This window comes from Aptenodytes patagonicus, chromosome 3 (assembly GCF_965638725.1).
Source record: "Aptenodytes patagonicus chromosome 3, bAptPat1.pri.cur, whole genome shotgun sequence".
Taxonomy (NCBI): domain Eukaryota; kingdom Metazoa; phylum Chordata; class Aves; order Sphenisciformes; family Spheniscidae; genus Aptenodytes; species Aptenodytes patagonicus.
Genome location: NC_134951.1, coordinates 87,649,439 through 87,674,357, shown reverse-complemented (window position 1 = coordinate 87,674,357; position 24,919 = coordinate 87,649,439). Strand labels below are relative to the sequence as shown.

Here is a 24,919-nt window from a genome sequence, read left to right as displayed (position 1 = left end):
TAATTTTACAGTGCGTTTTATAGAACTCTTGCTGTGTCTGACTACAGAATCAAATTCAATATCTGCAACAGTTTCAAATAAGAAGTGATATATCAAATCATTCAGGATGTAGTTAGTTGGATATAAGTAGTGACTTCAGTTGAATATCTTCATGAATAGTATTTATCCAGTGAAGAAAACTAGTACAAGCTGTGCTAAAGGAAAACAAAGTAAAAGAATAAAGTAATTTTTGTTTTGTGTGGTTTTTCTTTTTTTACTTTGAAAGTTTTAAAACCAACTTTTTATCTGGAAGATAGTGGTTGCTACTGAGGATAAATGCTTTGTATTTTATTTGTAATGTTAGATTTCAAAGATGGTGTACTTCTGCAGTGTTTCTGGTTGATCATGCAGGAAAACCTTTAGTCTGTAGTCTTCAGTTAAGGAGTGATGAGGTCAAAGTGTTTTTTATCACTAATGTTTGTTCGTATGTATAAGGCTAATGTAAAGGAAAGCTGGCATTTTTTTTTTCTTCACTGACTCTCACATTGACATTCCAAGTGAAGTGTAGTAAATTGTTTGAGTCCTTTGCAATGTCGTATATACTAATGTGTGTGGTACTCCCTGCCTTTATTGTGCCATTTGATGACAAATAGGAGCACTAATCATTACAGGATTTGCTGGTAATGTTTCTGAAGTGGTTTCTCTTCATTATTTATATTTGTACTGGATCAGTTCTATAATTTGAGGCCATTATGATACTCATTCTTCCTTGACTAGCTATGATGTGTAGTAGTGATTGCCAGTTTTTATTGCTTGAAATCTGAAATCATCCAAGCGCTTACTTGAATTAGTAAACTTGTGCACTAGTCTGTCCTCCATCAAATGTATTTTCTTGATCAGTATAGTACAAGTACAACCGATTGTAAGTACAACCATTTTAGAGCTGCATATGTCTGATTTGCCTTCTTTTTAGTAGTTCATGTACTGCTTTGAAGTTATATTAGTGGCGAGAGATTTAATTTGTGCTTTAATATACTATTATACTAGACCAAACCCCCACAAACCCCCCAAACTTAAAGTACTAAATTTAACCCTTTTTCCTTGTATCCTCTCCTTTAATTTGAAAGGATTTCCTGATACTGAGAGCTCTTTCTTTTAAAGTTGCCTTGCGTAGGTGTTGATTGTAAACTTTTGGTTTTGTATGTTTAGGTCAACCTGAAGAGACCATGTCCATTTTGGGCTGATGATGGCCATTGTTCTATCAAAGATTGTCATGTAGAGCCTTGTCCTGAGGTATGGATCAAATAATATAAAATAGAAAAAGGTTATTTGGTTAAAAAGTTTGCTAATTTGCAGTGACTAATACTATACTTAACAATATTTACTAATGAGAACTTAAATTTAAATAAAAGAGTGACAATAAAATTATTTTCCCTTTCAAAAGCAGAAATACAACTGAAGTATTTTAAGGTTTTAGTCATTTTACCAATAAAACAAATGTCTTTTCTAAACTCTAGCACTGTTCTGGATATAACATGTTGAGAAGGTAAAGGAGGAAGTTAATTATTTAAAAACAAGTTTGCTTTGACCTCTGTAGGAGTGATATTTAATTTGTAGATTTTCATCAAGCATAATAATTTCTATGAACAGTGTAAAAACTGTGATTTATTTTTTGTTTTTAGAGCAAAATACCTGTTGGAATTAAGGCTGGGAGCTCTAATAAAGTAAGTAGTCATTTATTTTCTAAGTTCTTTCTGATTTTTTTTTTAATCTTAACATTACAGTAGCTGCATGACTTTTTATTACAAACCTTCAGTCTTGGCATAGTGGTGAAATTGTTAACATAACTGATCAGTTCCTTTATGTGGCTTTGCATTTTTACTTTTATGTATAATACTGTTTCTGACATAGCTGGTACTGTCATGTCATTCTGAGTCTGTCATAGCTTGAGAGCTGGTGCAGACTGAATCAATGAATGACCAGGGACAGCAGTACATGGCCACAGAATGCCTGGTACAAAATTCTTTGTTCATTTCTGAGTACAGGCCATCTTCTGTAAAGCCATAGGCTGAGATGCACAGATGCAGTAGCAGTGCAGTCTTTTGCAAGAATCATGTATAACCACAACCTGTAATATTAAAAGAACCTGAACGATTACATGTAGTTTTGCTATGTCTAATCTTGAGCAGGTCATTAGTCTAAAGATGATTTGGTCATTAGTCTAAAGACAATTTAGGCTAAAGTGGTCAGTGCAAGCTTAAGTAGTCAGTCTGTGCTGTCGGCTTTTGCTTGCTTCTCTCCAAGCCATCCTTCCTAGATCACCAAGTGATCTTAGCAAAGCCAAAAAAGTAAAGAGGGTATATATGCCTAGAAAAGAGGTCAGAGCAGAAAGACAACCAACCCTCCCCTGCCCCCAAATCCCGAACACAGTGCCCAAGAATAAGGATTTTGGCAGTTGATGGGATAATGATGCCCAAATGAGAGATCTCCCTGTTGAGTGCCTTGGCTGTGTGGTAGACTCATACTTACTCTTGCTGAACTATCGTATCTCCGTCCTCCCCAGTACTTTCCACCTCACTGGGCAGCCATAGTTGCTGCTTGCCTCACCTGAGCGTAGTTCACCGTATCATAAATGACCATTGGCATTAGGTTTAGACTTTATGCCAAGAAAGATTACCAAAGATAGCTGAGAGGAATACTTCATCGTGAATTGATGACTTCTGTGTCCTGCTGTCATGAACAGTGCAGGCAAGTCTGTCCAAGCTTTAGCTCCAGAGGAAGTCCCATCTCCTGGGACTCAATACATAGATTGATAAGCTCACTCTGAAGTAAAGTGTGCCTCTTCATTTAAAGGTTTCTGGTGTTCAGAGTGGAAATATCTTTCTCACTGACATGACTTAAATGTCAGTCATTCACGGTTTCAGCACAAGCAACAGTAGTTGTTCTGGGAAAACTTTGGCACTATCTCTGGGCAGAAGATCTTGAGTTTTAGCTGGGTAATCTGTTGCCAGTTCTCTTTTTCATTGACTCTGTTCTCTTCCAAGGTTGACTGTAGAGAAACTGACTCCTGGAATACCATAATGCCTCCTAAAGAGGCATTTTAAGACTTTTAAAGACTGTTTTAGAAAGGATTCTTCTCGTAGGCATTTGAGCTTCCTGATTGATTAATCTTGAGAGCCATAAGTAAGATGTTAATTAGTAACCAAAAAGTATGCTGTTCTTAAGATACTTCACATGAGTATATTGAATTGGACTTTGGAAGTGAAAAATCAGCCACCATTGGCTTTCACTACAATAAAGAAACTGGGATAGCTTCTGTCGGAAGCTATCATTTGCTAGTATATTTGCTACAGTTGTTTCCTTTGAATTGCCTTATAGGTTGTTGCAACCAGCTACAGTACTGAAAGTTGGGCAATTCTGCATCTTTAATCTGTAGTAGAACAAAGACGCTAATATCTGCTGCTTCTCTGTCAGAAAACAAAATATTTCTGCAGGAAAATTGTTGTCAGGACTGACATAAATCTTACCTACACCATTTTCTTACTTATGATTCAGTTAAAGATCTTTCTTGGAGCCAATTAAAAATTGACAATCTCATTTAATATCCCTTTTAAGGAAACATCAAACTCATCTTAGTATGAATGTTGAGCTTGTAAACTTCTAGCTTTATTTAGGCTCTCATGGGGGATTATTTTTGTTTGTTTGCTGAACCATAGAGAGAACAGTTCTTCTTTTGAAAGCTCATCTAGCCACAAAGACACTTCCACAACTTCCCCACAGAAGTGTAATTAGCAGTAGAGGATCTCTTTTTAATTCTTGGCACCAACATAAGCTTTTTGAAATGGTGCTGGAGAAGCACAAAGTAGTTTCCCTTTCTATAGTCCTGTTTCATTTGAGTGGTGAACACATTTTGGAGGGCTAGACATTAAAGAACTGTCATGACAGCTGCTGTATTAATCTTTGAAGCAAGGGACAGGATGCAGTAACTGAAGGTTACAACATTTAACTTAATATTTTACTTCCTGCCCACCTCTTTTCTGTTTTCTTCCAGAAACTGCTCTTAGGAGATCCTGCTTTGGCAGGAACAGATACTTTGTCCTGATCTAGTCTGTGGTCACAGAGCACTGATCCGATAGCTGTTGCTATTAAACACGGGAGAACAGTGAAGCCTGGAAACATGTTTTGAGACTTGAATGTTCATTCTGTTTGAAACCTTAAATTTAGGATTATATTCTTGGCAGTAATTTTTTTCACTTCAGGGTAGGGATTGGTTTGCGACTGTAGACATGCAGAATGTTTACTTCAGTATCTCAGTATGTTATTTCATCAGCAGTATCTGTTTCATTTTAGGTCAGATCCTTGTTCACTTTTTTCCATTTAACATCCATATGATGGATGCCACACCATGGCAAATCCAAGAAAATTGAGTGAGAAGTTGCTTCTAGAGTAAATATTTGTTATGGGCAAGGCCCCTAACAAGGTTTAAATTATTTGGGTTTTTTAATCTCCTTCACTTCTTTGGTCTTCAGTAGGTTCTGCTATTTTTCCTTGTATTGGTTCTGGCAAATGCATTTTTAAAGCAAGTTGTTTTGCTTATTCATCTGAACAGTTTTAATTAAATCCTTTCTTTTTTGAGAAGTACTGTGATATGTATTGTGGTGGTGCTTTGCCTCTGGCATCTTGACCACAAGTCTGTCCTCAGAAATGAACTATTCTCTTTCTTTTAAAATTTATAAAATCATTGTTGTTTGCTATTTCTGAAGGGTTGACCAAAGCCTTCAGCTTACGTTTTTATCTTGAGCTGGTTTTGGATAGTAATCATTCATGTCAATATGTATGTGCCCTGAAGTGAAGGGAAGCCAGTAGTTTAGCTTTATATAAGCTATCAGTTACTTAACATTAAATAATTCTCTGTATTTCTTAAGGACTGTGATAAGGTAGAAATCTGTGTGAACCTAAGGCTCAGTCTGCGAAAGAAAAAAACACACACATACAAAACCCCAACCCAGAAACCCCAAAAAAGAGGAAATTGGGTTTGTTTATCTTTTAAGAGAGCACTGATACTATCTATTATGTTCCAAAACTGTCAGAAGGATTTTTTGAGCTTTAAGCTGACAGATTTAACAAATCCCCTGCTGACATAACCATATTATTGTAGAATAGTGGAATTTAATCTTTAATTCTTCAAATGTTTCCCTTAGAAGTATTCTAATAGTAAGTCTATTTTAGTGGATTACTTTTTAAAAAGTACTGTAGAATCAGAGTTCACCTTAAATACTTCAATTCTGGCTTTAAAATAATCAAAATTTGAGTTCAGCTTGAAAAGCCTCTCTTCCAGACCTGTGCACATGTAAAGCATGCCAATGAACAGGATTAAATGAAACATGAGGGGAAAATGGCCAAAACTGATACATTTTCCTACTGAAATGACCAATGAAACTTGGGGTATGATTATGTTTGCAAAATACAAGGTACGTTTATAAGTATGACACTGCTTGTCTTCCAAGGTCCTTTTACAAAAATGTAAATAACCATATGAAACACTTCAGAACTCCATTAAATTTAAACAAAACAAAACAACAACAACAAAAAAAAAAAACAACCAAAATTTTGACATATTTAGCTGAATTTTCTGTGGTAGTTAAATGCACAGAGCGAAATTGGCCTGATGAAATTTAGTGAAGAAAAATAGAAATAAGAAATGTTCCAGAATTACTTACTGCTTCTAGAATCTGAGGATTTTCACTGATACTAGCCAATTAACTGCTAAACCTAGAAATGCCTTTCACAGCACCTGTTCTCAGAGAATTTTAGGTAATTCATTTGTATATTAAATATGAACTTTTTTACAGTATTCAAAAGCAGCAAATAATTCCAAAGAATTGGAAGACTGTGAGCAAGCTAACAAACTGGGAGCAGTTAACAGTACCTTAAGGTATGCTGTGTTTTACAACAGTAGTATAAAAATAGTAACAAAGGAGCATTTCATTTTGTCTGTCTTGTTTTTGCAATGTGCTGTTTTTTGTTCTTCATTCTTTCCATAGCCTATTAGAAAGTAAATGTGAAATGATGCAAGAACATCTGAAGGTAAAGGTGTTAAGTGATAACTAGACTTTTTTTTAAAAAATACACTTTGCTATTATTTGAAAGAGGTATCTTACAGCATCAAGAGTCGGAGGAAACTTGCAAATAAACCCACCTTTTTTTCTACTTTTTACCAGCATCAGTCTTTGTTCTTGATGACTGTGCTGGATTAAGGGATTCTGTCCTGCTCTGTCCCTCTGTTACACTGATATGCCTGTTTGTGATCATTCAGTGAACCAGATCAGGGAGCTTGTGAGTTACTTTCGTTGTTGGCAAAGTTATTTTTAGCTTGGATCAATTCCCTGATCTTGCTTGTTGCATGGCACGGTCAAGGTTAGGTGGGAGGAATTCTGCAGGATGGTGTTGCCCCTGAGTGGGAAAGTGTGTGGAAGAGCACTTAGAAAAACTTGCATTCTACTAGATTCCCCACTTCTAAAAAGTAGAAATAGAAAAATCAATTCGTTACTGTTGGTGGAGGGGTGTGGTGTCTTTGGCCACAGATTTCAGCAGTTCTACCTGATAGAGATGCTGAAACTCTTTCCTGTCATCTGACAAAATGGGACTGCCATGAAAAAGCAACTGCTTCTGCCTGGTGTGCGGTGTTTCAAACCAAGCTGGTTAGAGCCCTTATTCAAGGTTTTTTAGGGGAAATAAGAAACTATTAACTCTCTTCCACTCCTGTAGGGCAAAAGAATAAATATGAGATTGAGTACACATATGGAGAGCTAAAGAGAATGCCTTTTGTGAGAGTAGGATAGACGATTAAAGTTGGGAGAGGGCAGGTAATGGATCCTGCAAGTGCAGGAAGAGTTTGTGCTTTGTAGGCAAACCTCCATGTTCTCTACCTAGCAGTGCATCATCTTCATGGTTTTGGGTTATTTTCCTTTATCAGCTGTATTTCTTGTGATTATCAAATCTTGCCTGCTAGTAATTACTGGAGAAGTTCCTCACCTAATGCCAAGTATAAAGTCTCCTATTATGATTTGGCAGAAGGTTAGTAATGTATCTTGTTATAGAATTGCCTCTGTTTGTAGAATTCAGCTAGTACTAATTTGATAAAACGGAATAGGTTGTTTTCATTATTTCAAGGTGCTTCACTGCACCCTGGAACAGAGTTCCCAATCTTAACTTTGCTTGTGTTTTGCTGTCAGTAGTGTGGCATCAGTAGTTCTGTGCTGCACATACGTGTAGGAGAAAGCATTCCGCTTTTGGCACTGTTTGTGTTTTATAGTGTGGGAACTTCAAAGTACTTGTCTCTCTGGTACAGTACACCTTTGAAAATGCTAGGGTGAGTGGAATACCGTTATTGTTTAAAAGGCTTAAGACAAATCATATTCATAGAGTAATTTAGCTTGGAAGGGGCATTTAGACATCCAGTCTCTCACTAAAAAGCAAGGCTAACTATTGTAGATCTCATTGAAAGTACAGGTTATGAAAATACAATGATTACCACCCCCACCCCCCCCGAAGTGACAGCTGCTAAAGTAGTACTTTGAAAAGTGTTAAAAATGTATGCTATGAAAGTATTTTACCAAGCTCTTACTGAGGGAAGAGAAGTCACTGCCGCTGCACAGTTTGTTCAAATAATGATGGTGAAATCTTTCTTGCTGTCTAACATCAAGATGACTTTTTGAAGTATTGCAGTTGATGCCTGCTTGGATCACTGTGCAGCTAACAAGCGGTAACTCCATCTATTCTTGAGTTTCAGATATAGTAATTCAGAATTCAGTTCCAAGTTAACTACTATATGTGGATTGTATTTCTTTCAGTAGCTCTTATTGATGTCGTTTATTTAAAAGTTTAAAATCGAATGTATTTTTTTCCCCTCAGTAACCAAAGTAAGGAGGCTTTCATTGACTGGGCAAGATACGATGATTCACAGGATCATTTTTGTGAACTTGATGGTAAAATGTTTAAGCTTTTTCAGAGTGTTTGTTTTATTTGCTGTCTCTTAAAAAACACAAAAGATTATAGTTTCTCTGCAAATAACCATTTTTTAAAAGTTTTAATTTTGTGCTAAATGGAGATGTGACAGTTCATATCATCTTACATGCAAAGAATGCAGTTTTTTACAAGGAGCATTTGGTAGTCTACACAGTGCACGTTCACTGTTACCTCCTGTTAGTATAGTGAACAGGAGACTTACGGAAATAAAAAAGAAGGTAAACGGGAGGGGGTTAGCATATATTTTTTTTAAAAAGCTTCTTCTCACAAAAGTTGCATCTAGCACAAATATAAGACAAATTACTTGCAGCTGATTCAGTTTCTTACTACTATATTATTTTTGTTGCTATTCTACTGTCTATGCTTGGACGGAGTTTGTTCCTCTTCTACCCTTGCTATGTTTCCAAACGATCTCTGCACTAAATTCACCCTTATTTGTAAGGACTTTCTTATTGTTAAAACATCATGATACTAGATTATGTCTTCCCTCTGCTCCACATATTTAAGTCTTTTTATTTGCTTGTAACGCTCAAAGCTCAAAGGAATGTTTTTCAGATAAACATGAGAATTGCCAAGTTCAGGAATGTCTGCTAAAGGCCTTTTTAATAAATACCTTAGAAAGCTTTCTATGCTAGGAAGACTTAGAGCATAATGCAAGATGTTTTAATCTACCTTTAGGCTAATGTTTGGTGTCACCTGAGAAAGCAGCCATAGTGGACTTACCAACTGCGGTTCTCTTTCAGCATTTCTGCTGTGTCTTATCTATGAAAATTTTCTATATAAGCTGTTTCTGTAATAAATAGTCGGAGAGCATTACTGTAGATCTGAACTGTTATATGCAATAAGCTGCTGTTGTCTCTACTATGTTCAAGTTGCCTACTTATATTGTTAAGAGGACTCAGTTGGGAAAAGTATAGTTTAGGAGCATTTCTTTTAGAAGTAATGCTAACTTAAGTAGTTCCTGATTCCACCTCCATCTCTCTTTACATCATGCCCTGCTGAAGGAGGACGTACTGGCCCCAGCTGTGTTCTTCCAGTGCTTTTTTTGCACTGGCTCTGGCTTGCATCTTTCTGCATGGTAAGCTGATTCAGCTTACTTGAATAGCGGGAAAGTAAGTTGGTATCTCCCCTCCCATCTCCCAGATTGTTGTGATGAACTGGCTTATCAGGTGAGTTTGTGAGCTGGAACAGGGAGAGGTGAGAGAGAATAACTACTGGGAGTGACTGGAAGGAGGTAGAAACTCTTGTTCTCTTCCTCTCCTCTCTTCCCGGTGGTGAGAGGGCTCTTAATTCACTCAACTGTAGCACAAAACCATATCATCAGTTTTACTTTTTACTAGCTTTTCATTGGGCTTAATGATAAACTAGATAAGGGAATTGATCTAGCTGAAAAAAAACTTCATAACCCAGGTCAGCTTCCCATCTTTCTGTTGCACTGCCCCACAGGCTCAGTTGTATGTGGGTGACAAGAAGAAAAAGTGGAGACCTGAAACGACCAGGAAGTGTAGGAACTGCTTAGGTTAGCCATGCTGTCAAAGACATAAATAAAGCTCTAATCTGACTTTGTCTCATCTGGCACTCACTGTGTTGTTGTGCGTCTTGTGTCTGTCTCTTTTCTTTGTTTTTGCTACTACTGCTGAAGCGATGCTTAACTACTCATGCAGAATCATCTCTTCTTTTTAGAGCAGTTTTCACTCTCTGTTTCTGTGGCTTTTTTCGACATCTGAGGAAATACTCAGTGGCACTGCTTGACCTATTCCTATGAATAAGTCTCTGGACTACTGGCTTGTGTTGTATGTGGGGGTTTTTAAGCATGAGTTGCTCTTGACCTAGAATTTCAAGGAGAAGGGAATTCTTCCTACTTTTTAACTGGTTGTAGCCCAAAACTTAAGTTTCTATTCGTATGCAGTTTTTAAACAGAGAGAGTACTGTTTCACAATTTTCTTTGGATATGTTGCCTGAATTTGTAGTAAACTTTAGAGATGAGGGTATAACTTGTTGAAATGCTGCTTAAATAACAAGTTTCTTGCCATAACCAACAGAGCATTCTGCAATATGCTGAAAGTTTGTTCAATTAAGCAATGTGACCCAGACTTTCTGCCAGTATACAAGGGTATCTGGGGAAAAAAGGGATTTAGCTAATACATATACAATATGTACCAACTACAAGATGCACTTCTTTGACCTTGTCTTTATTAAGAAGCCCCTGTAGCAGTATACCCATTTCAAAAAAGCAACCCCCCCAACCAAATACTGCCAGACAAATAAACCCTGAATTTGAAGCCCATTTAAAACAAAACACTGTTTATATCTTAGCGTAGGGTGAGAAACACATTGCATGAAAAGCGTTTCTGGTGGCGTTGAAGAAGCCACATTGAAGGTGTTCAGACGTTGTAGAAATTATGGCCGCACAAGAGACTTTGGAATAAATTATATACTTTTAAGCTTTCTATTTAGTGTGTATATTGCTGTATTTTTATGTACAAGGCATTTATAATCCAACTGGAAGACAATAATATTATGTGAGACCTCTTATTTATATTTAATCCTGTGTGATTTTTTTTTAAATTAAATCTTTTTTAACTGATCAGTTAGAATACGTAACAAAAGGTTTCCTATTTAGATGAGAGATCTCCAGATGCGCAGTATGTGGATTTGCTGCTGAATCCAGAACGTTACACTGGATACAAGGGGCCTTCTGCCTGGAGAGTGTGGAACAGCATCTACGAAGAAAACTGCTTCAAGTAATTGGGGGGGAGAGGAAGCCTATTTCTTATACTTGCGCTTCAATTTAGTGTAAAACTGATTTTTTGTGTTTTCTAACTTATTTTCTAGGCCTCGATCTGTCTATCGTCCTTTAAATCCACTGGCGCCTAGTAGGGGTGGGTCTTGCCTGTTTTATTTTCTAATGCAGTTCTTTTAAGATAGTGACTATTGCAGTACAAGTGATACGAATAGTAATCTTCATTCTGTAGGTGTGCTTTCTGCTTTTTTAATTTCCTCTGTAGAAGTAGCTGTCCATTTTCAATATTTAGGCTGCGTTTTGTGATATTTGATTACATACATGCTTAATCTTATGCATATGAATAGGCTTATTAATTTCAGGGGAGCTAACATGAAAACTGTTTAGTAAGTGTCACAGTAATTTTCCAATGTAGATGGGAAGGAGTTAAAGTTCAACAAAAATTTCAGCACTCCTGTATTCTTCCCTTGTTTGTTTTTTTTGTAGAACATTTAATTTAATCACTTTAGCTCATAGTCATCGTAGTGTAATATAGCTGTACACTTTCCATCCATAATGTTTAGTGTATTACAAATGTACAAATAATTGCACTATTTGAAGAAAGAGTGGATACTTAGAAAGGCTAAGTTATGTGCAAGAATGTTTAAAAAAAAAAAAAAAAAGTATGCCAATTACTTGGGTTTTAAGATTTCAAATTTAAATTGAAAACTATAACCTGGTGTTCCAAATGAAGCAGCTTTCCCCTGACAGTGTGTCTCATTTCCCTTAAAAATTAACTATTACCCAGTAGATTGAGTTAGAAAATATCACCACACACTAGAAAATCAAGATAGCTTTTAGTAATTATAAATATTGAGATAATATATTGCTGGTGTACACAAATAAAAAGAATTGTAAAAGCAGTTTAACTCGGGGATCAGCATTTCGGAAAGGGACACTGGTCAGATTGTTAAATAACGTGAACTGAAGAAGACTTCCTAACCATCTTTCTGAAGCTAAAACATAGCTTTCAAGAATATGGAAATCAGCTGCTACTAAGATTTCAAATTCTTAGTGACTTTCATTATTATAATGTGTTTAGTCTCAGGTTGTCTTGAGGAGGAGGAAGAGGATGGAAAGTAGGCTATTTTTTTGTAGATTAAATAAGGTTTCTTGCACTTTTTCAGTGTTTTTGTAGTAAAGCCTGTGTTTCATTACTACTTTGCTGTGGAATTTATCATTTTAATGCTTATGGATTTCTTTTTTTTTTTTTTTTCTCCTAAGGAGGAGATGATGGTAAGTCACCTTATTTTGCTTGACTTGCTGAAATGAAGTAAGCATTAAAGAGTTTTGGACATCTGATTTATTCACTTTATTGCTATTGCATTAGAGGGCAAGAAAGTTATGTTTTTATGCAGATGATTGATCAGAAAATGTTTTTATTGGGATAATTCTTTCATTTGGAGTAGGGGGAAGGAGTGGATAAGAGCAAAATACAGTTCGGTTGTTGGTTCTTATCCTTTTAACGGAATGTGTGTTGTGATAATGTTATTAGCAAGATAACTGGAGATGCATAAATTGAAGGATTCTTGGGTCTCCTCCAGAGCCCCATTGATACTGATGTCAGATCCCTTAAAAGAAGATGGACAGGTTTTTGTGTACTTTCTTGAATGTCCTTGATTTTTGGGAAGGTGGGGAGAGAGTGGGGAGAAAAAGCATTTGGTCTGTCTGCAGTGAGACAGACTTTAAGATTTTTTCAGTCAACTGAAAGCTCTCAGGCAGAAGATCTAAGCCTACAGGAAACCTTCAGACAGCGGTCAGGGTAGAGGCTATTAGATATAATTACACTCTTCCGTCACATCTTTCTCCGCTAGTGCGTATAATCAGGCTTGTGCTTCCATACACTTCTGAATGCCCTGACCAGTAGTTCAGTTATGCTCATTCTTGTATTCCTCCTATTCTGACCCCAACAGATTTAAACCAACCTCAAAGTTCAGCCACTTCAGTGCCTATTCTCACTTTAATAGCTAAATTATTTAGCTTTATGTCCGGATGGCAGCTAATGTTAGTATGCATAGTAGTATAAAGATACTGTAATGTTTGAAAATGAATACTCTTCATTTGACTATATACTTTGTATTTACAGGAGAATCTTTCTACACATGGCTAGAAGGTAAAGGCTTTTGGATGGGTTAATATAATGTTAAATTCACTAGAAGAAACACTGTAGTATTTTTTTCATCTCCCCAAATACTTTCATAGTGTAGGCTTTTTAATAAATTGTGCAGAACTTCTGAGTGTCATTCAAAGACTATTTTTTTCTTGAGGGTCTTTGGAAATCTTCTCATTCACTTAGATGGTATACTCCTTAAACCCTTCAGTGCTTCATCTTTTATAAAGGGGAAGTTCACTTCAATACCAGTTACTTTGAATTTTCTGCTCGATTTAGGCATTTAAGCAGGGACATTATTATTAGTAACATTGCGAAGCGTTTTTATTTGAAAACAGCTTGAAAAAACATTAAAGTTTTTGATGGTTCTGTTCCTAGTATATAAACTAACTTAAGTATAATGTGTGTTCAGAAGGCAAAGCAATTTTCTTTTTATTCATATTTAAATTGAACTTATTACAGTGGTAGCAATCAAAATCGCATTTTGGAGGTGTGCAGAAAAGTAAATGAGTTAAATGTACTTAATTTTAAACTTAGTTCATTCTGCCTTTCATAAGCCTTTACTTGTCTAGTTGGGAATCTAACCAGTGCTATTGTAGGAAAGCATACAAATTTACATGCTTTTAAAATGTGATGTCTGTAAATGAGGCCATATCTCAGCCTCACAGATAGGCTTCACCATCAGCTCTTCCTGCTTCCATTTGTGGAGATTGGAGTGGCAGGGATGTCACCCAAACATATCTTTGAGAAAGGAGCAAACTCCTGAATTCCAAGTGTGGTCTCTATATCTGGGTCTAAGTGGTATTATAAGTAATTTTTGCATTTAAATTATATTTTGGCCACCCAATGCCATTGCGTTTCTGTTTACGCTGTAGAAGTCTGTATCCATCGAAGTCATATTTTTCAAGGTTTTGATCTGTGCATTTAAATCTTCAGTGAATTTATAGTAGAGCTGGGAAGAAATATTTTTGCTGTTTTCCAATGCCATAAGGGTTCTGGGGTTCTTGATGTTTTTCTGTAAGGTCACTATTCTAATTCAGTGGTAGCTTTAATTCTAATTAGGATGCGTCACAGTATAGTTCTGGTTTCCAGACTGTCAAAATTCAAGACTATTTCAAATTTATTGCTCAAACAGTGTAAGCATCTTATTTTTGTGTGGCAATTTATCTGTACTAATTGACCAGGTACTTATTTGACTGTATTTATTAGAACACTTAAATACCAAGTAAGAAATGTCAAACTTCATTCTTAGTACTTCTTTATATAAAAAATAGGAGGTAAACTTTTCCTATGATGGATATAAGGGCTTATTAACAATGCTGAAGTACTGTAACTCTTGAAAGTTAAATGATGCAGACTTGCATCACTGAAATGTCAAGGTATATTCATTTTAATACATTATTTCCAGTATCTAGTTTGGGGTCTGTTTGTCTTTTTTTCTGAACAGGTCTTTGCCTTGAGAAAAGAGTGTTTTATAAACTCATTTCTGGACTTCATGCTAGCATCAACTTGCATCTGTGTGCAAATTATCTTCTTGAAGGTAATTTAAGTCTAAGTAAAATTGCTGAATGGAGTTCTACAATATCCGTAACATGTATTTGTTTTTTTTCTGAAAATTTTTGATGTATACTTAGTTGCTTTCTTTTTCTAAGTATGTATGTTTTACTCCCTCTGCCCTTTTTTTTCCCTCTGTGTAGAAAACTGGGGGAAGCCTCGCTGGGGACCGAATGTGAAAGAGTTCACTCGCCGCTTTGACCCTATTGAAACAAAAGGAGAAGGACCAAGGAGGCTCAAAAATTTGTATTTCTTATATTTGATAGAGCTGCGTGCTTTGTCAAAGGTTGCACCGTACTTTGAGCGTTCAGTTGTTGACCTTTACACTGGAAATGGCCATGAGGATGCTGAATCTAAAGCTCTCTTACTAGATATCTTCAGGGATACAAAGTAAGGCATAGGATTTTTTTTTATCAATAGTTTGAAATTCTCAGTTATATTTGCAAGAGAGAATAGATGACTTCTTGATAGGATAGGACAAGAAGAAGAGTGGAATGAAGAAATAAAATTAAGTAATGGGAGAGAACAAGAGGAATTTGTACATTTGATGGGAAGAGATGACTATTTTTGAGGTTTGCATGTACCAATCTTTAAAAAACAAAAACCAACAACAACAACAAAAACCCCACACAACACCCTGGGCTACTCCCGATTTGTTGCTTTTTCTGATTCTTCAGTATAAGAAGCACATGATTTATTCTGAAAAGGAAAATAGTACATGTAGTCTTTTAATGATCCAGTGAGTAATCCAGCTTTTATCAGAGACTTAACCTCTGGGGTTTTAGCCATCCCTTCTTCCTTCTGTTTACTCTGTAAGGTTCTTTAGTCCAGTTCCTTTGCTCACCTTCTCACTGATTTTTGTGATTGGTAATGTGCTGTGTGGCTTCATTGCTGTCCCTAATCATAACCTTGCTAGGTATTTGAGATGCGGTCAGACAACGATCAACGGAAAGACAAATATTTAGACAATTTCAGTGTATAGTAGAAAGAAATCTTGATCAGTGGAAGTGGAGTGAGGAAAATTGTCAACAAAACTGTAAATAACACATTTCAAGTTACAGTGATTGAATAGTAAAACTGATACCATTCAGTAAATTTTTTAAGAGCTATTCTGCAAAGACTAGGAACTCTGAAAAGTATTTTACACTGATGGCATCAGCTGCTTACCGAGCATGATGGAACACTGTAGTTTATGCCAGCATTTGGTTTTTTTGCATTTTGTCTTTATTAGGTCCTTCCATATGCACTTTGATGAAAAGTCCATGTTTGCTGGAGATAAAAAAGGAGCCAAGTCATTAAAGGTAAAGCTAGTTTTCTGAACTACATCCAAAATAGCCATTTTGGAATTAAGTTGTGCTATTTTAGAAAACCTCTCTACCTACCAGAAGCATACTGCTGAGAGTAGAAAAGGCAGGGATAAAAACTTACAGAATTGTATCTGAGGCCTCTTAATCTACTTTGTAGTAAATGAATGCAAGGTGTTGTCCCGAGCCAAACAGACTGAAATCTCTGGTTTAGTGCCTTGGGTCTGCCATCAGGACCGCGGTGAGGCAAATGAGTTGAATTGGTATTACCAGTAGATGCAATGGTGTTTTTTAAATAGAGTATCTGTTTCGCATAAGCACCTGAAAAAAAACCCAACAGTGATGTTTGCTTAAAAAACAGATGCCTAATACAGTATAATATAATGTAATATAATATTATACTTAACATTAGAAAAGCATAGTTCCTAGACATAGGAACTTAATGTGAATGCTGTTACTACCTAGCAACTTCCAGTGTTAACATGCTGATGTTCAGATGGGTGTGACTACAATTCCACAGTTGGAGTGTGGCTCAGTAATAAAGGTCTGTTTTAACAACTTAGTAACACTTCTAATACTTATTTCAGTAGTAATATGGAATTTCATCAGCATTAGAAAGAATGCGATTAGAAAGGTGCCAGTAGTTTATCAGCCCAGCTAGTGTGTTTCTGAACTTAAAATTTAATTATTATCTTAATTAGTTCTGTGCTGTGCTTGCTTCCACTCTGACTGAAACTGCAAAGCAACAATCTACCCATAGCTTTGGACAGAAAATGTCTTTTGTGAATTGTAACTTGTTTACCTGTTTGTCAAAAAGATAGGTTGGTTCAAAAGGGAGTTGAATAATGGAAGAAAAATTGGGCAGGGACACAGATACAGCACTTACAGCTCAGAAAATTTTGAGCAAGTTGCTAGAAACTCAGTGTACAGAATCCTGTGCACTGCATGTCCTGTATTTTTGGGGTTTATTTGAGGAATTAAATATTAGCAGTGGCTTGGAAATAAGATTCTGGGTTTACGTGGACCTTTGTTATGGCATGACCACGTATGGTAGTGGTTTTGTTCGGTTTTAGTAATAGAGAATTGATATTCTAGTGGTACTAGATTAGCTTTACAAAAACAGAAGGTTAACTAAGAGGTACTTTACGTTAATGGTTTTTATTTTGTTTTTAACTGATAGGAAGAATTCAGATTGCATTTCAAGAACATATCCCGCATAATGGATTGTGTCGGATGTGATAAATGCAGGCTGTGGGGCAAACTGCAGGTACAGTTTATTTTACGTGTGTGTGTGTGCGTGGCCGGGGGGGAGTTTAGAAGATAAACATCTATTTCAGTTTGGCAGGATGCCTCTTACCTTAGCATTCAGACTTTCTGCACATGGTTGGTCTTTGATATCCTTACCTATGTATTAAAAATAGACGTATGTTTAGTTCACTGTTAAACAATTTTTAAAAAATTGTTTAAAAAATGTTTATTTTGTTTAGTCAACAGCTATACGAAAAGGTATAGTTTGTATTCTCCAAAAAAAATGTATTTAAAGCAGATGCTTCATGGCAAAGTCTTACTGGCAGTCAATATCTTATCTGTGTATTCAGCGATCAGATGAGCCTTGTAGAATCACCTGTGGGAAGCCTTTCTGGAAATACAGCACTTGCTTAATTGTTAGAAAATTCAGCGTGAGATTTAATTCCACAAATTGAGGCATAAGAAAAAGAAGTAATTCAGATTTTCACAATTTATGCAGAAGGCAGCAAATGAATGCAAAGGTCCACAGTAAAGCTGAAAGTTGAAAAGCAGAATGTCAGTTTCTGGACACCTATTTTTGTTGCTTTGGGGTGCCTACTGTGCTATACTGCTGTATAGCATTAAGCTTATCAGAGTTCAGTTTTCAAAGAAATTTATCAAAAATTTGGTGGTCTCTGCTGAATTTCCAGAGTTCCGCCTACCGTGTCCTAGTTAATGCTTCTGATCTATTATTGTTTTTTCCTCCTCGCGCAGAATGAAATAGAGCCAGATTTCTTGACCCATAAAATTCTCTTGCAGCCAGCCTCAACCACTTTTGGTCAAAATCCAGTGGTTGCTTCTGTAGCCCGATTAAAAGGGGAAATAAGAATAGCTTCTTCTGTTCTATTTCTGTATAGAAAATAGGGGTAGAAACTGAAACTGCAACGTCTGCCACTGGGACTGGAGGTGGAAAAAGCAGAAACGTTGTGATACCTCATAATAAAACCTAGTTTGACTTGGAAGGGGGAGGGGAGAAGGAAAAGGGGAGATCGATCCAACAGCTCCTGCAGCAGTGGGGCATCTGTAAGGTAAGGGGCGGGAGGGACCTGGAAGTGTTGTAACAGGCATATTTTCATATGCATCTGCTGTGGCTGAGAAGAAGAGATGGGAAGTGAAGGAGTGATCTTACTGATGGCAAAGCATTGGACTTTTCTTGTAGACTCAAGGCTTAGGAACTGCTCTGAAGATCTTGTTTTCTGAGAAAGAAATACAGAGCCTTCCTGAGAATAGCCCATCAAAAGGTTTTCAACTCACACGTCAAGAAATAGTTGCTCTTGTAAATGCCTTTGGAAGGTAAGTTTTTATCATTTGTATAGTAGAAAAACAGTAAAACTTCAGTGTCAACACTCAAGGTCTGTGGAAAGATGGTATTGTACGTGTGGCTGTAGCTTTTAAAGGCTGAATTATTTATTATTAGTGATATTGATAAACTGAATGCCATCAAACTGAGTATGTGGAGTGCTGATTATTAGCCTTGGTCATCGTTGTGTGTTGGGATCCAATTCATGTCTTTATCTCAAATCTCATAAATTCCATCTTGTGAAAGCTGAATTTAAGTCTCAAAGAGTCTTAAGCATTAGACTTGGGGTATGTCTCCTCAGTTTTGGACACTGAGTAGAGCTGTTCCAAATTTTTTTTATTTCTGTTTTAAATGCGTGTACGTCAAAAGTAGCGAATGGGAAGAAAAATACTTGGAGGTTTTTTAACGCTGTCGTTTAGCCCTTAGGCTTTTGTATTTTTGTGTATGATGTGATGATTTTTCTTAAAACTTCAATTTTTTTGAAAACAGCAAAAATCTACCCCATTCAAGAGATGAAATAAAACATTTCAACAGCTTTAAAAGATGTGTAGAACTTGCTTTGTTCATATGCTAGTTATTCAGATCTTGAATATAACAATCTGGTCCTGTTTAAAAGAATGGAATTAATGTTTATTACCTCTGGTTAGAGAGTTTTACAGATGTTTAATGAAGCCGGGAAAATTTAAAATATATCTAAATTTTAGTCCCTGTAATATAGTATGTAAATATAATGGAGAGTCAGATGGTAGATCCTTTGAGGGAAAGTAGTATCTTAGTTAATCTTTGGAACAGAATTGTGTTCAAAAAAACCAAACAAAAAGCCCCCATGGACGATGACGATTTGCACTTCTCTTTCGCAGTTGGCTTACTAACACTTAAGGGGTTTTTGTTTTACAGGCTTTCCACAAGTATAAGAGAGTTGCAGAATTTTAAAGTTTTATTACAACAAACTAGGTAATGAAGGCCTTTGCACAACCCATTAGTGAAGACCATTTACATGACTGCATTGAGCAGAAGGAACTGATCCTTACAGGACTCACATGAACTGATAAAAAGTAAAATCAAATACCAACTTGAATATTTATGTTTAAACTAGGAATGTTTATTAATTAGAAAAGATATTTATGAATGAACTATTTAGTTTTTAAATGTGTAAATTATGCTGATCTGTTTATTTTTTAAGTTCTCTGCTCACAGTTCTGTTGTACTGAAACTTCACAGATTTTCTTTATTTCCTTGTCTTTTTGAGACAGTTGTTTTATATGGAAACATATGTACCTCCACCCTGACTTGGCCTGTCCTGAGAGAGGTGGTTCACCTCTCACCTCTCCCCAGTACTGAGCTTCAGTATATTCTGAGGATTGGGTACGTGGATTCTGGCTGTCTAAAAGGAAAAAAAAAAAAAACCAAATAAAGAAAAAAACCCTGACAAAACAAACAGAAAAGGAAATAAGGCTCTTGTTGAGTTCTGACTTCTTACTGTAATAATGAAACTTACTTAAAAATAGGAAATTTACTGAGCAGAAAATTTTATTTCATACTGAGCTCCTTTGCATCATGTTGATATCAACATCTTTTTCCTTACGTGCTGCTTTTCAGAATTTCCTTTTTTCTTTAAAATAACTACGTTGTCTCTGATGCAGCACAGTTGGAAGTGACTTTTCTGCGGCCCCTTGGCTACCTGCATTTGCTTGGGGTGGGGGTAAGGGCGGGGGGAGCTGGTTAGTGGAGTGCTGCTAGCTGAAAAGCCTCTGTCAATCAAATTCGCATCTAGCCCATTTTATTTTCTAGATTGTAATCACAAGTTTAGTTTCCAGAAATTCTTTTTAATGTCTAAAATGTTAAAATAGCACACTTTAATCTTTGAGCTGTGGAAATAGATTTGCTTTTTATGGGTTATGTTTTAGTGCTATGTTAAAAAGTCAGTGCAAAAAGTAAGGACTTGGTTTTGTAGTCACTTTTAAAAAAAGATGCTTTTTAAAATTCATAATCACACTGACATTTAATATCGCATACTCTATCTATGCAATCCCTAACTGTATCTTCTTTAAAAGGATATTCAGCGTAATAAAACGGGTATGTTAATAACGTAACTTTCATAAAATAAGAAATTACTTGTGGATCATTGTCCACGAATGTCAATGATAACTTACCATTGTCCAAAACAGAATTCAGAAACAGCACTACTGATGAGTAGCAACCAAATATTGGTTTAAATTTAAAACGAAGTAATAATTTTTTTTAAACCAGCACGTTTCAAAGTGAAGTTAGGAGTTACGAATGTAGGAGGTGCTGGTACAGTGTAGATACTTCTCTTGTTTTTAAAAATAAGTCTTCACAAAATAAAGTGCTCTTAAACATTTTTCACCCTACCAGATATTTAGCGACCTGTTTATATAACGGATTGTAACTGTATTGGCTTCCATAATGTGGTCCTTTACAGCTGGGATTTTCTGCAAGCTGGAATACGCTCTATGTCCTTTGTTTCCAGACTAGCCTCAAATTTCTACCTGCCTGGAAATGAGAGACTATCCTGCTGACACTTGCTATTATAAAAAACACTGTTTCTCAAGAAAGGAAACCCTCGAGTCAAACTGGGATAAGCTAAATGTAGGCGGGGGCAGGGGGGAGAGGAAAAAAAAAAAACCCCAAAACCCGCAAACCACCCCCACAAAGTTTTGGTGATAGTTGCACAAATTGGCAATGAACTGGTATCCAGTCATAAGTTCCTGTTTAAGCCAGTAGATAATTTAGCGTGGTGTTAGAGAAAGCTGATGCCAGTCTGGGGATGTTATATTCTTACCCAGCAGCCTGTCTTGCTTGTGGGCACCCATGTCTGAGCAAGTCACCGCAGGCTTCCCTTTTCTAGTTAATGGAGAAGGGCAGGTGAGTTCTAGGTGGACTCATCTGGCCTATTCCGAGCTCCGTATGATATACTCTAGGATGCAGTGATTTGCACCCTAGAGTTTATTTTTCTCCGTTAAATTGAAGAGGGAATCTAGGTAACTAGCTCAGATGTGAACAGCTGTGTTTGGTAAATGGGTTACACCCTGAGTATCTAACTCTTCTGAGTAATTGTATATATCGAAAGTGTGTGTTTTTCAGTTGGCCGTTAATTCCTTGCCTTTTGGATTGACCTGCAAGGGCTAGAACTTGTAGGCTCACTTGTGTGAAGAATGCTGTATAGCTGGGATTTATCTGTATTATTATATATTATAGTGCCTAAAGCTTTAGGCAGGATTTTCTAGGTGAAAATAAACGGTGTTGTCTGTGCTGCCCCAGGAAGGACCCGAGTCTCAGAATTGTTTCTTCCCTTTTTCCCCTTGCTTTATGGGGAAAGTGAATTGCTTCCAACCTTCTTCTGGGGATGCCACTTGCTGGTTTTCTTTTTTTCCGCCCGTGCCTGGCTAAAATCTACGGACACTGAAGCAGCATCGCATACTAGCATCACGCACTTGCTCATGGGACAGGTGAGAGATTCAGGCATGCGGATGCTGGACACCTGCTCCTCGCAACCCTCATTGGCACAATGCAGGCAAGGTTAATACCGTTGGGTAAGGACATGAAGAGAGGGGAAGCTTTCCGTCTTTTCCTTTGTGTCATGGAAACACAGGAATGCAACTGAACAGCAAATGCTGTGTACGGGGAAGTTCTCTTGCATTTGAAGGTACATCTCTCTTGGTGATCAAATATGGAAGGCATTTCGCTTCACTGTCCTTGTAGAAATAGGACATAAGATTTTTCCTGTTAGAAATCTAGTTGAAAAAATTTTCCTGTCGCCATCTTTTTTACTGTATTTGATGTACATTCTGTGACTATGCTGCCTATGAAGTTTTGCCATGTGAGTCGGATGACTTGGTTCTTTATATGTTAAATTAAATTTTAGAAATTTACAGATCCGTTTTTATACTAAAGAATAAGGTTAGTGACACTGTCCGTGACCTGTAAACTATGTTAAATTCCAGCTCCCTGTCGGGGATCAGCTTGTCAACATTGTCTGCCATTCGTTTCAGAGTAAAAGTACATTTCCTTGTACAAATGACACAATGATTGTAATCCCAGAGGTAGTGAGAAGGCAAAGACAAAACTGTTTCATTTTTCCCAAGTCATGAAGACTTATGTGAAATGGTAAAAAAGACTTTGTGCAAACCGCATAGGTAAAATGTAGGGCGCTGTTGCTGAACAACTTGCTCCTCAGTGCCTGAGGAGGAAGGTGAGAATATAGGTTTAAAACAGTGAAGGAGAGAGACTTGTGTAAGCTGGAATAACAAGTGTTTTCCTACTTCAGCTGACGAGTTGAGCTGTATGTCACTGCCTGTGCACGAAATACACTGTGCCACACTTTGCTGAGTTGTGTTTTGATGGTTGGGTTGCCTTTATCTGACCCTGCTTTGTGCTTTTCTGGGAAATGACCTGTAATATGTTGTAAATAATCTAGATGCTTACGTTTATAAAGTAGCAATCAGCAATTCATCGCGTTGCAATTCCTCCACGTAGCTGGCCTATTAAAATGTAATATTTATTAAAATCAAAATCAATGTTGGAACTGCTTACTGAGATCTAAACACTTCTGAATCTTTGCTATGTTTGAATCTATAAAATGCGCATTAAAGTATTTTCTGCTACAACTTCTTTTTGTGAATGTAATTTTTGGGTTTTCATTTGAAAATTATCTTACTTTTCGTTTCACTTACCTTTCAGCTACACTTGGTAGAAATTGCATAACTTAAATTTTTCACGTGTCAGTCATTTAAGCTTAAGATGATGAGCAGGCTTCCATTCTCACTTTAATTCCGTTCAAAAGATGAACGTAACCTGTGTACCTGTCGCTGTTTACAGTGCATTGCAGCGTGTCAGCACATCAGAAATTCACGTGGCAGAATTACAGTATGTTTCTCTATGAATACGGCCAAATTTAGCCACTGTTAAAGTCCAATTGTTTTAAGAGGCAAAAAGGCTTATTTTGAAATGAAGTTGGGTCCTTTCTGTCCCTTTCTCAGAATAGCGTATAAAATCAATTTTGTAAATATTTTTTTTTTCTGGTTGGTTTACCCAGCGGGGCTCTTCATGTGAAATTATTTCCCCTAAAGGGATTCTGCAGCTTTCTGTTTCATTCCATGTATGTATTTTTAACAAACTATCTTCCTAAAAATTTGATACACATATTTCAGTCTCAGTTTAGGCGGGTAAGTACCTGTTACACAGGTGATGATAACTGTAGTGATTTAGTTTAAATTTAGGATCTTAGCTTTCACATTGTTGTTTAAATCTTCTGTGTTTGAGAGTATTTAATTCATTACTATGATTGGTTATAGTCACTTGTAATTCCACTTTTTTGCATGCATACTGTGGCGTAGGGATTAAGCTTGTTTTAAGCGCAGAATTCTCATAATTAAATCTTTGCTGTGCAGCTATATCTACTGTGAAGACAATGTAATTTCCGCAGACTTTTCTTGCGCTAGCTCTTCAGGCAGTGTTGTACAAACATGATTGTAGAACTCCGAAGGGTTTAATAAAATTTCTGTTCTTCTCCCAGTCCTGTGGCACATTTTTTCATCTCTGGCTGGTAGTTTAGTTGGCTTTTTTTCTTCAATGAACATTCAGGAAGAAGTGAAGAAACTAATGGAAGCGCTGGAGGGCAAACAATTGGCAGGGTGCTTTGATTTTACCACAAAGGCCCCAACAATCAAAGACCCTGTGGAAGACTTGGCGTGTGAGTGGGGCACTACTGTGCTTTCGGCTTCCAGGCAGACCTGGTCAGACCCACTCCCCATCCCTTCTTTTTTTTCCTGTATATCCTCTGTGAAACGTGTACGAGAATTCTCTACTTCCTGTACTTCTTGAAGTTGAGTATGAGGAGAACGTCAAGCGTGTCCACCATTGGGGATGCTGTAGTACACCTCAAAATGATCTACTTTTATAGAATAAAGATTACTGTAAGAAATAGTTTTTCTCCTAGGGAAATGTGGATTGAATTACAGTATTTGTTTCGCATGGGGAAGGAGGAAGAGACGCTGGGGGTGCAGAGTTCTTCACAGTAGAGCATACCGGTCAGTACTGGGCACAATAAAAAGACCTGAAGTAGCATTCGGGTTCCTGCTCACTGTAGATTAGTGTTGTTTATTTTTAGGCGTACTGTGTGCAAATGTCACATATTAGAATGGTATTTATCCACCGTTTCCACCACAAACCCCCACATTTATCCCTGAGCATACAAGGCCGAAGCACGGCTGTGCTGACCTTCTGCTAGTGATGCAGAATTTAGCCTCCAGGTCCACTTGAGGTTTTTCTGCTTTACGTGTTCCTGGCTCCTGTTCTATTCCCAGACTGCACTTCCTCGGTTTTTATTAAATAAATAAGTACGTACCGTTACATGTATCCATCTCCCTGGCTAGGTATTTCACTTACTCTTCTACATAATACACCTAGAGCTGATTGACAGACATGATCACATAACTTCAGTTTTTCAAACTTACAAATTTTCAGCCTGCTTTGCAGTTCACAGTGCTCCAGCCAGAGCAGATGCCCATCGTTACCGTTCTGAGACTGTCCCTATAGCTGCTGAGAAGATACAA

General features: G+C 36.9%; 1 protein-coding gene across 3 annotated transcripts in view; it reads left to right on the top strand.

The window, feature by feature from the left end:
* Positions 1 to 20,033, top strand: part of ERO1B (endoplasmic reticulum oxidoreductase 1 beta) — a 29,072-nt gene extending 9,039 nt beyond the window's left edge. Inside the window, exons 3-16 of one of the 3 annotated variants that reach the window (XM_076334162.1) lie at positions 1,189 to 1,272; positions 1,662 to 1,703; positions 5,832 to 5,914; positions 7,894 to 7,967; positions 10,631 to 10,751; positions 10,843 to 10,889; positions 12,014 to 12,025; positions 12,876 to 12,902; positions 14,347 to 14,439; positions 14,597 to 14,843; positions 15,685 to 15,754; positions 16,938 to 17,024; positions 18,204 to 18,337; positions 19,242 to 19,685. In XM_076334162.1, coding sequence (XP_076190277.1) covers positions 1,189 to 1,272; positions 1,662 to 1,703; positions 5,832 to 5,914; positions 7,894 to 7,967; positions 10,631 to 10,751; positions 10,843 to 10,889; positions 12,014 to 12,025; positions 12,876 to 12,902; positions 14,347 to 14,439; positions 14,597 to 14,843; positions 15,685 to 15,754; positions 16,938 to 17,024; positions 18,204 to 18,337; positions 19,242 to 19,302 — 1,182 coding nt within the window. In that variant the 3' untranslated portion in view covers positions 19,303 to 19,685. Of the gene's footprint in view, positions 1 to 1,188; positions 1,273 to 1,661; positions 1,704 to 5,831; positions 5,915 to 7,893; positions 7,968 to 10,630; positions 10,752 to 10,842; positions 10,890 to 12,013; positions 12,026 to 12,875; positions 12,903 to 14,346; positions 14,440 to 14,596; positions 14,844 to 15,684; positions 15,755 to 16,937; positions 17,025 to 18,203; positions 18,338 to 19,241 lie in introns of all 3 variants that reach the window. The other 2 variants (XM_076334161.1, XM_076334163.1) reach the window with 2 other exon arrangements.
* The last annotated feature ends 4,886 nt before the right edge of the window (positions 20,034 to 24,919 follow it).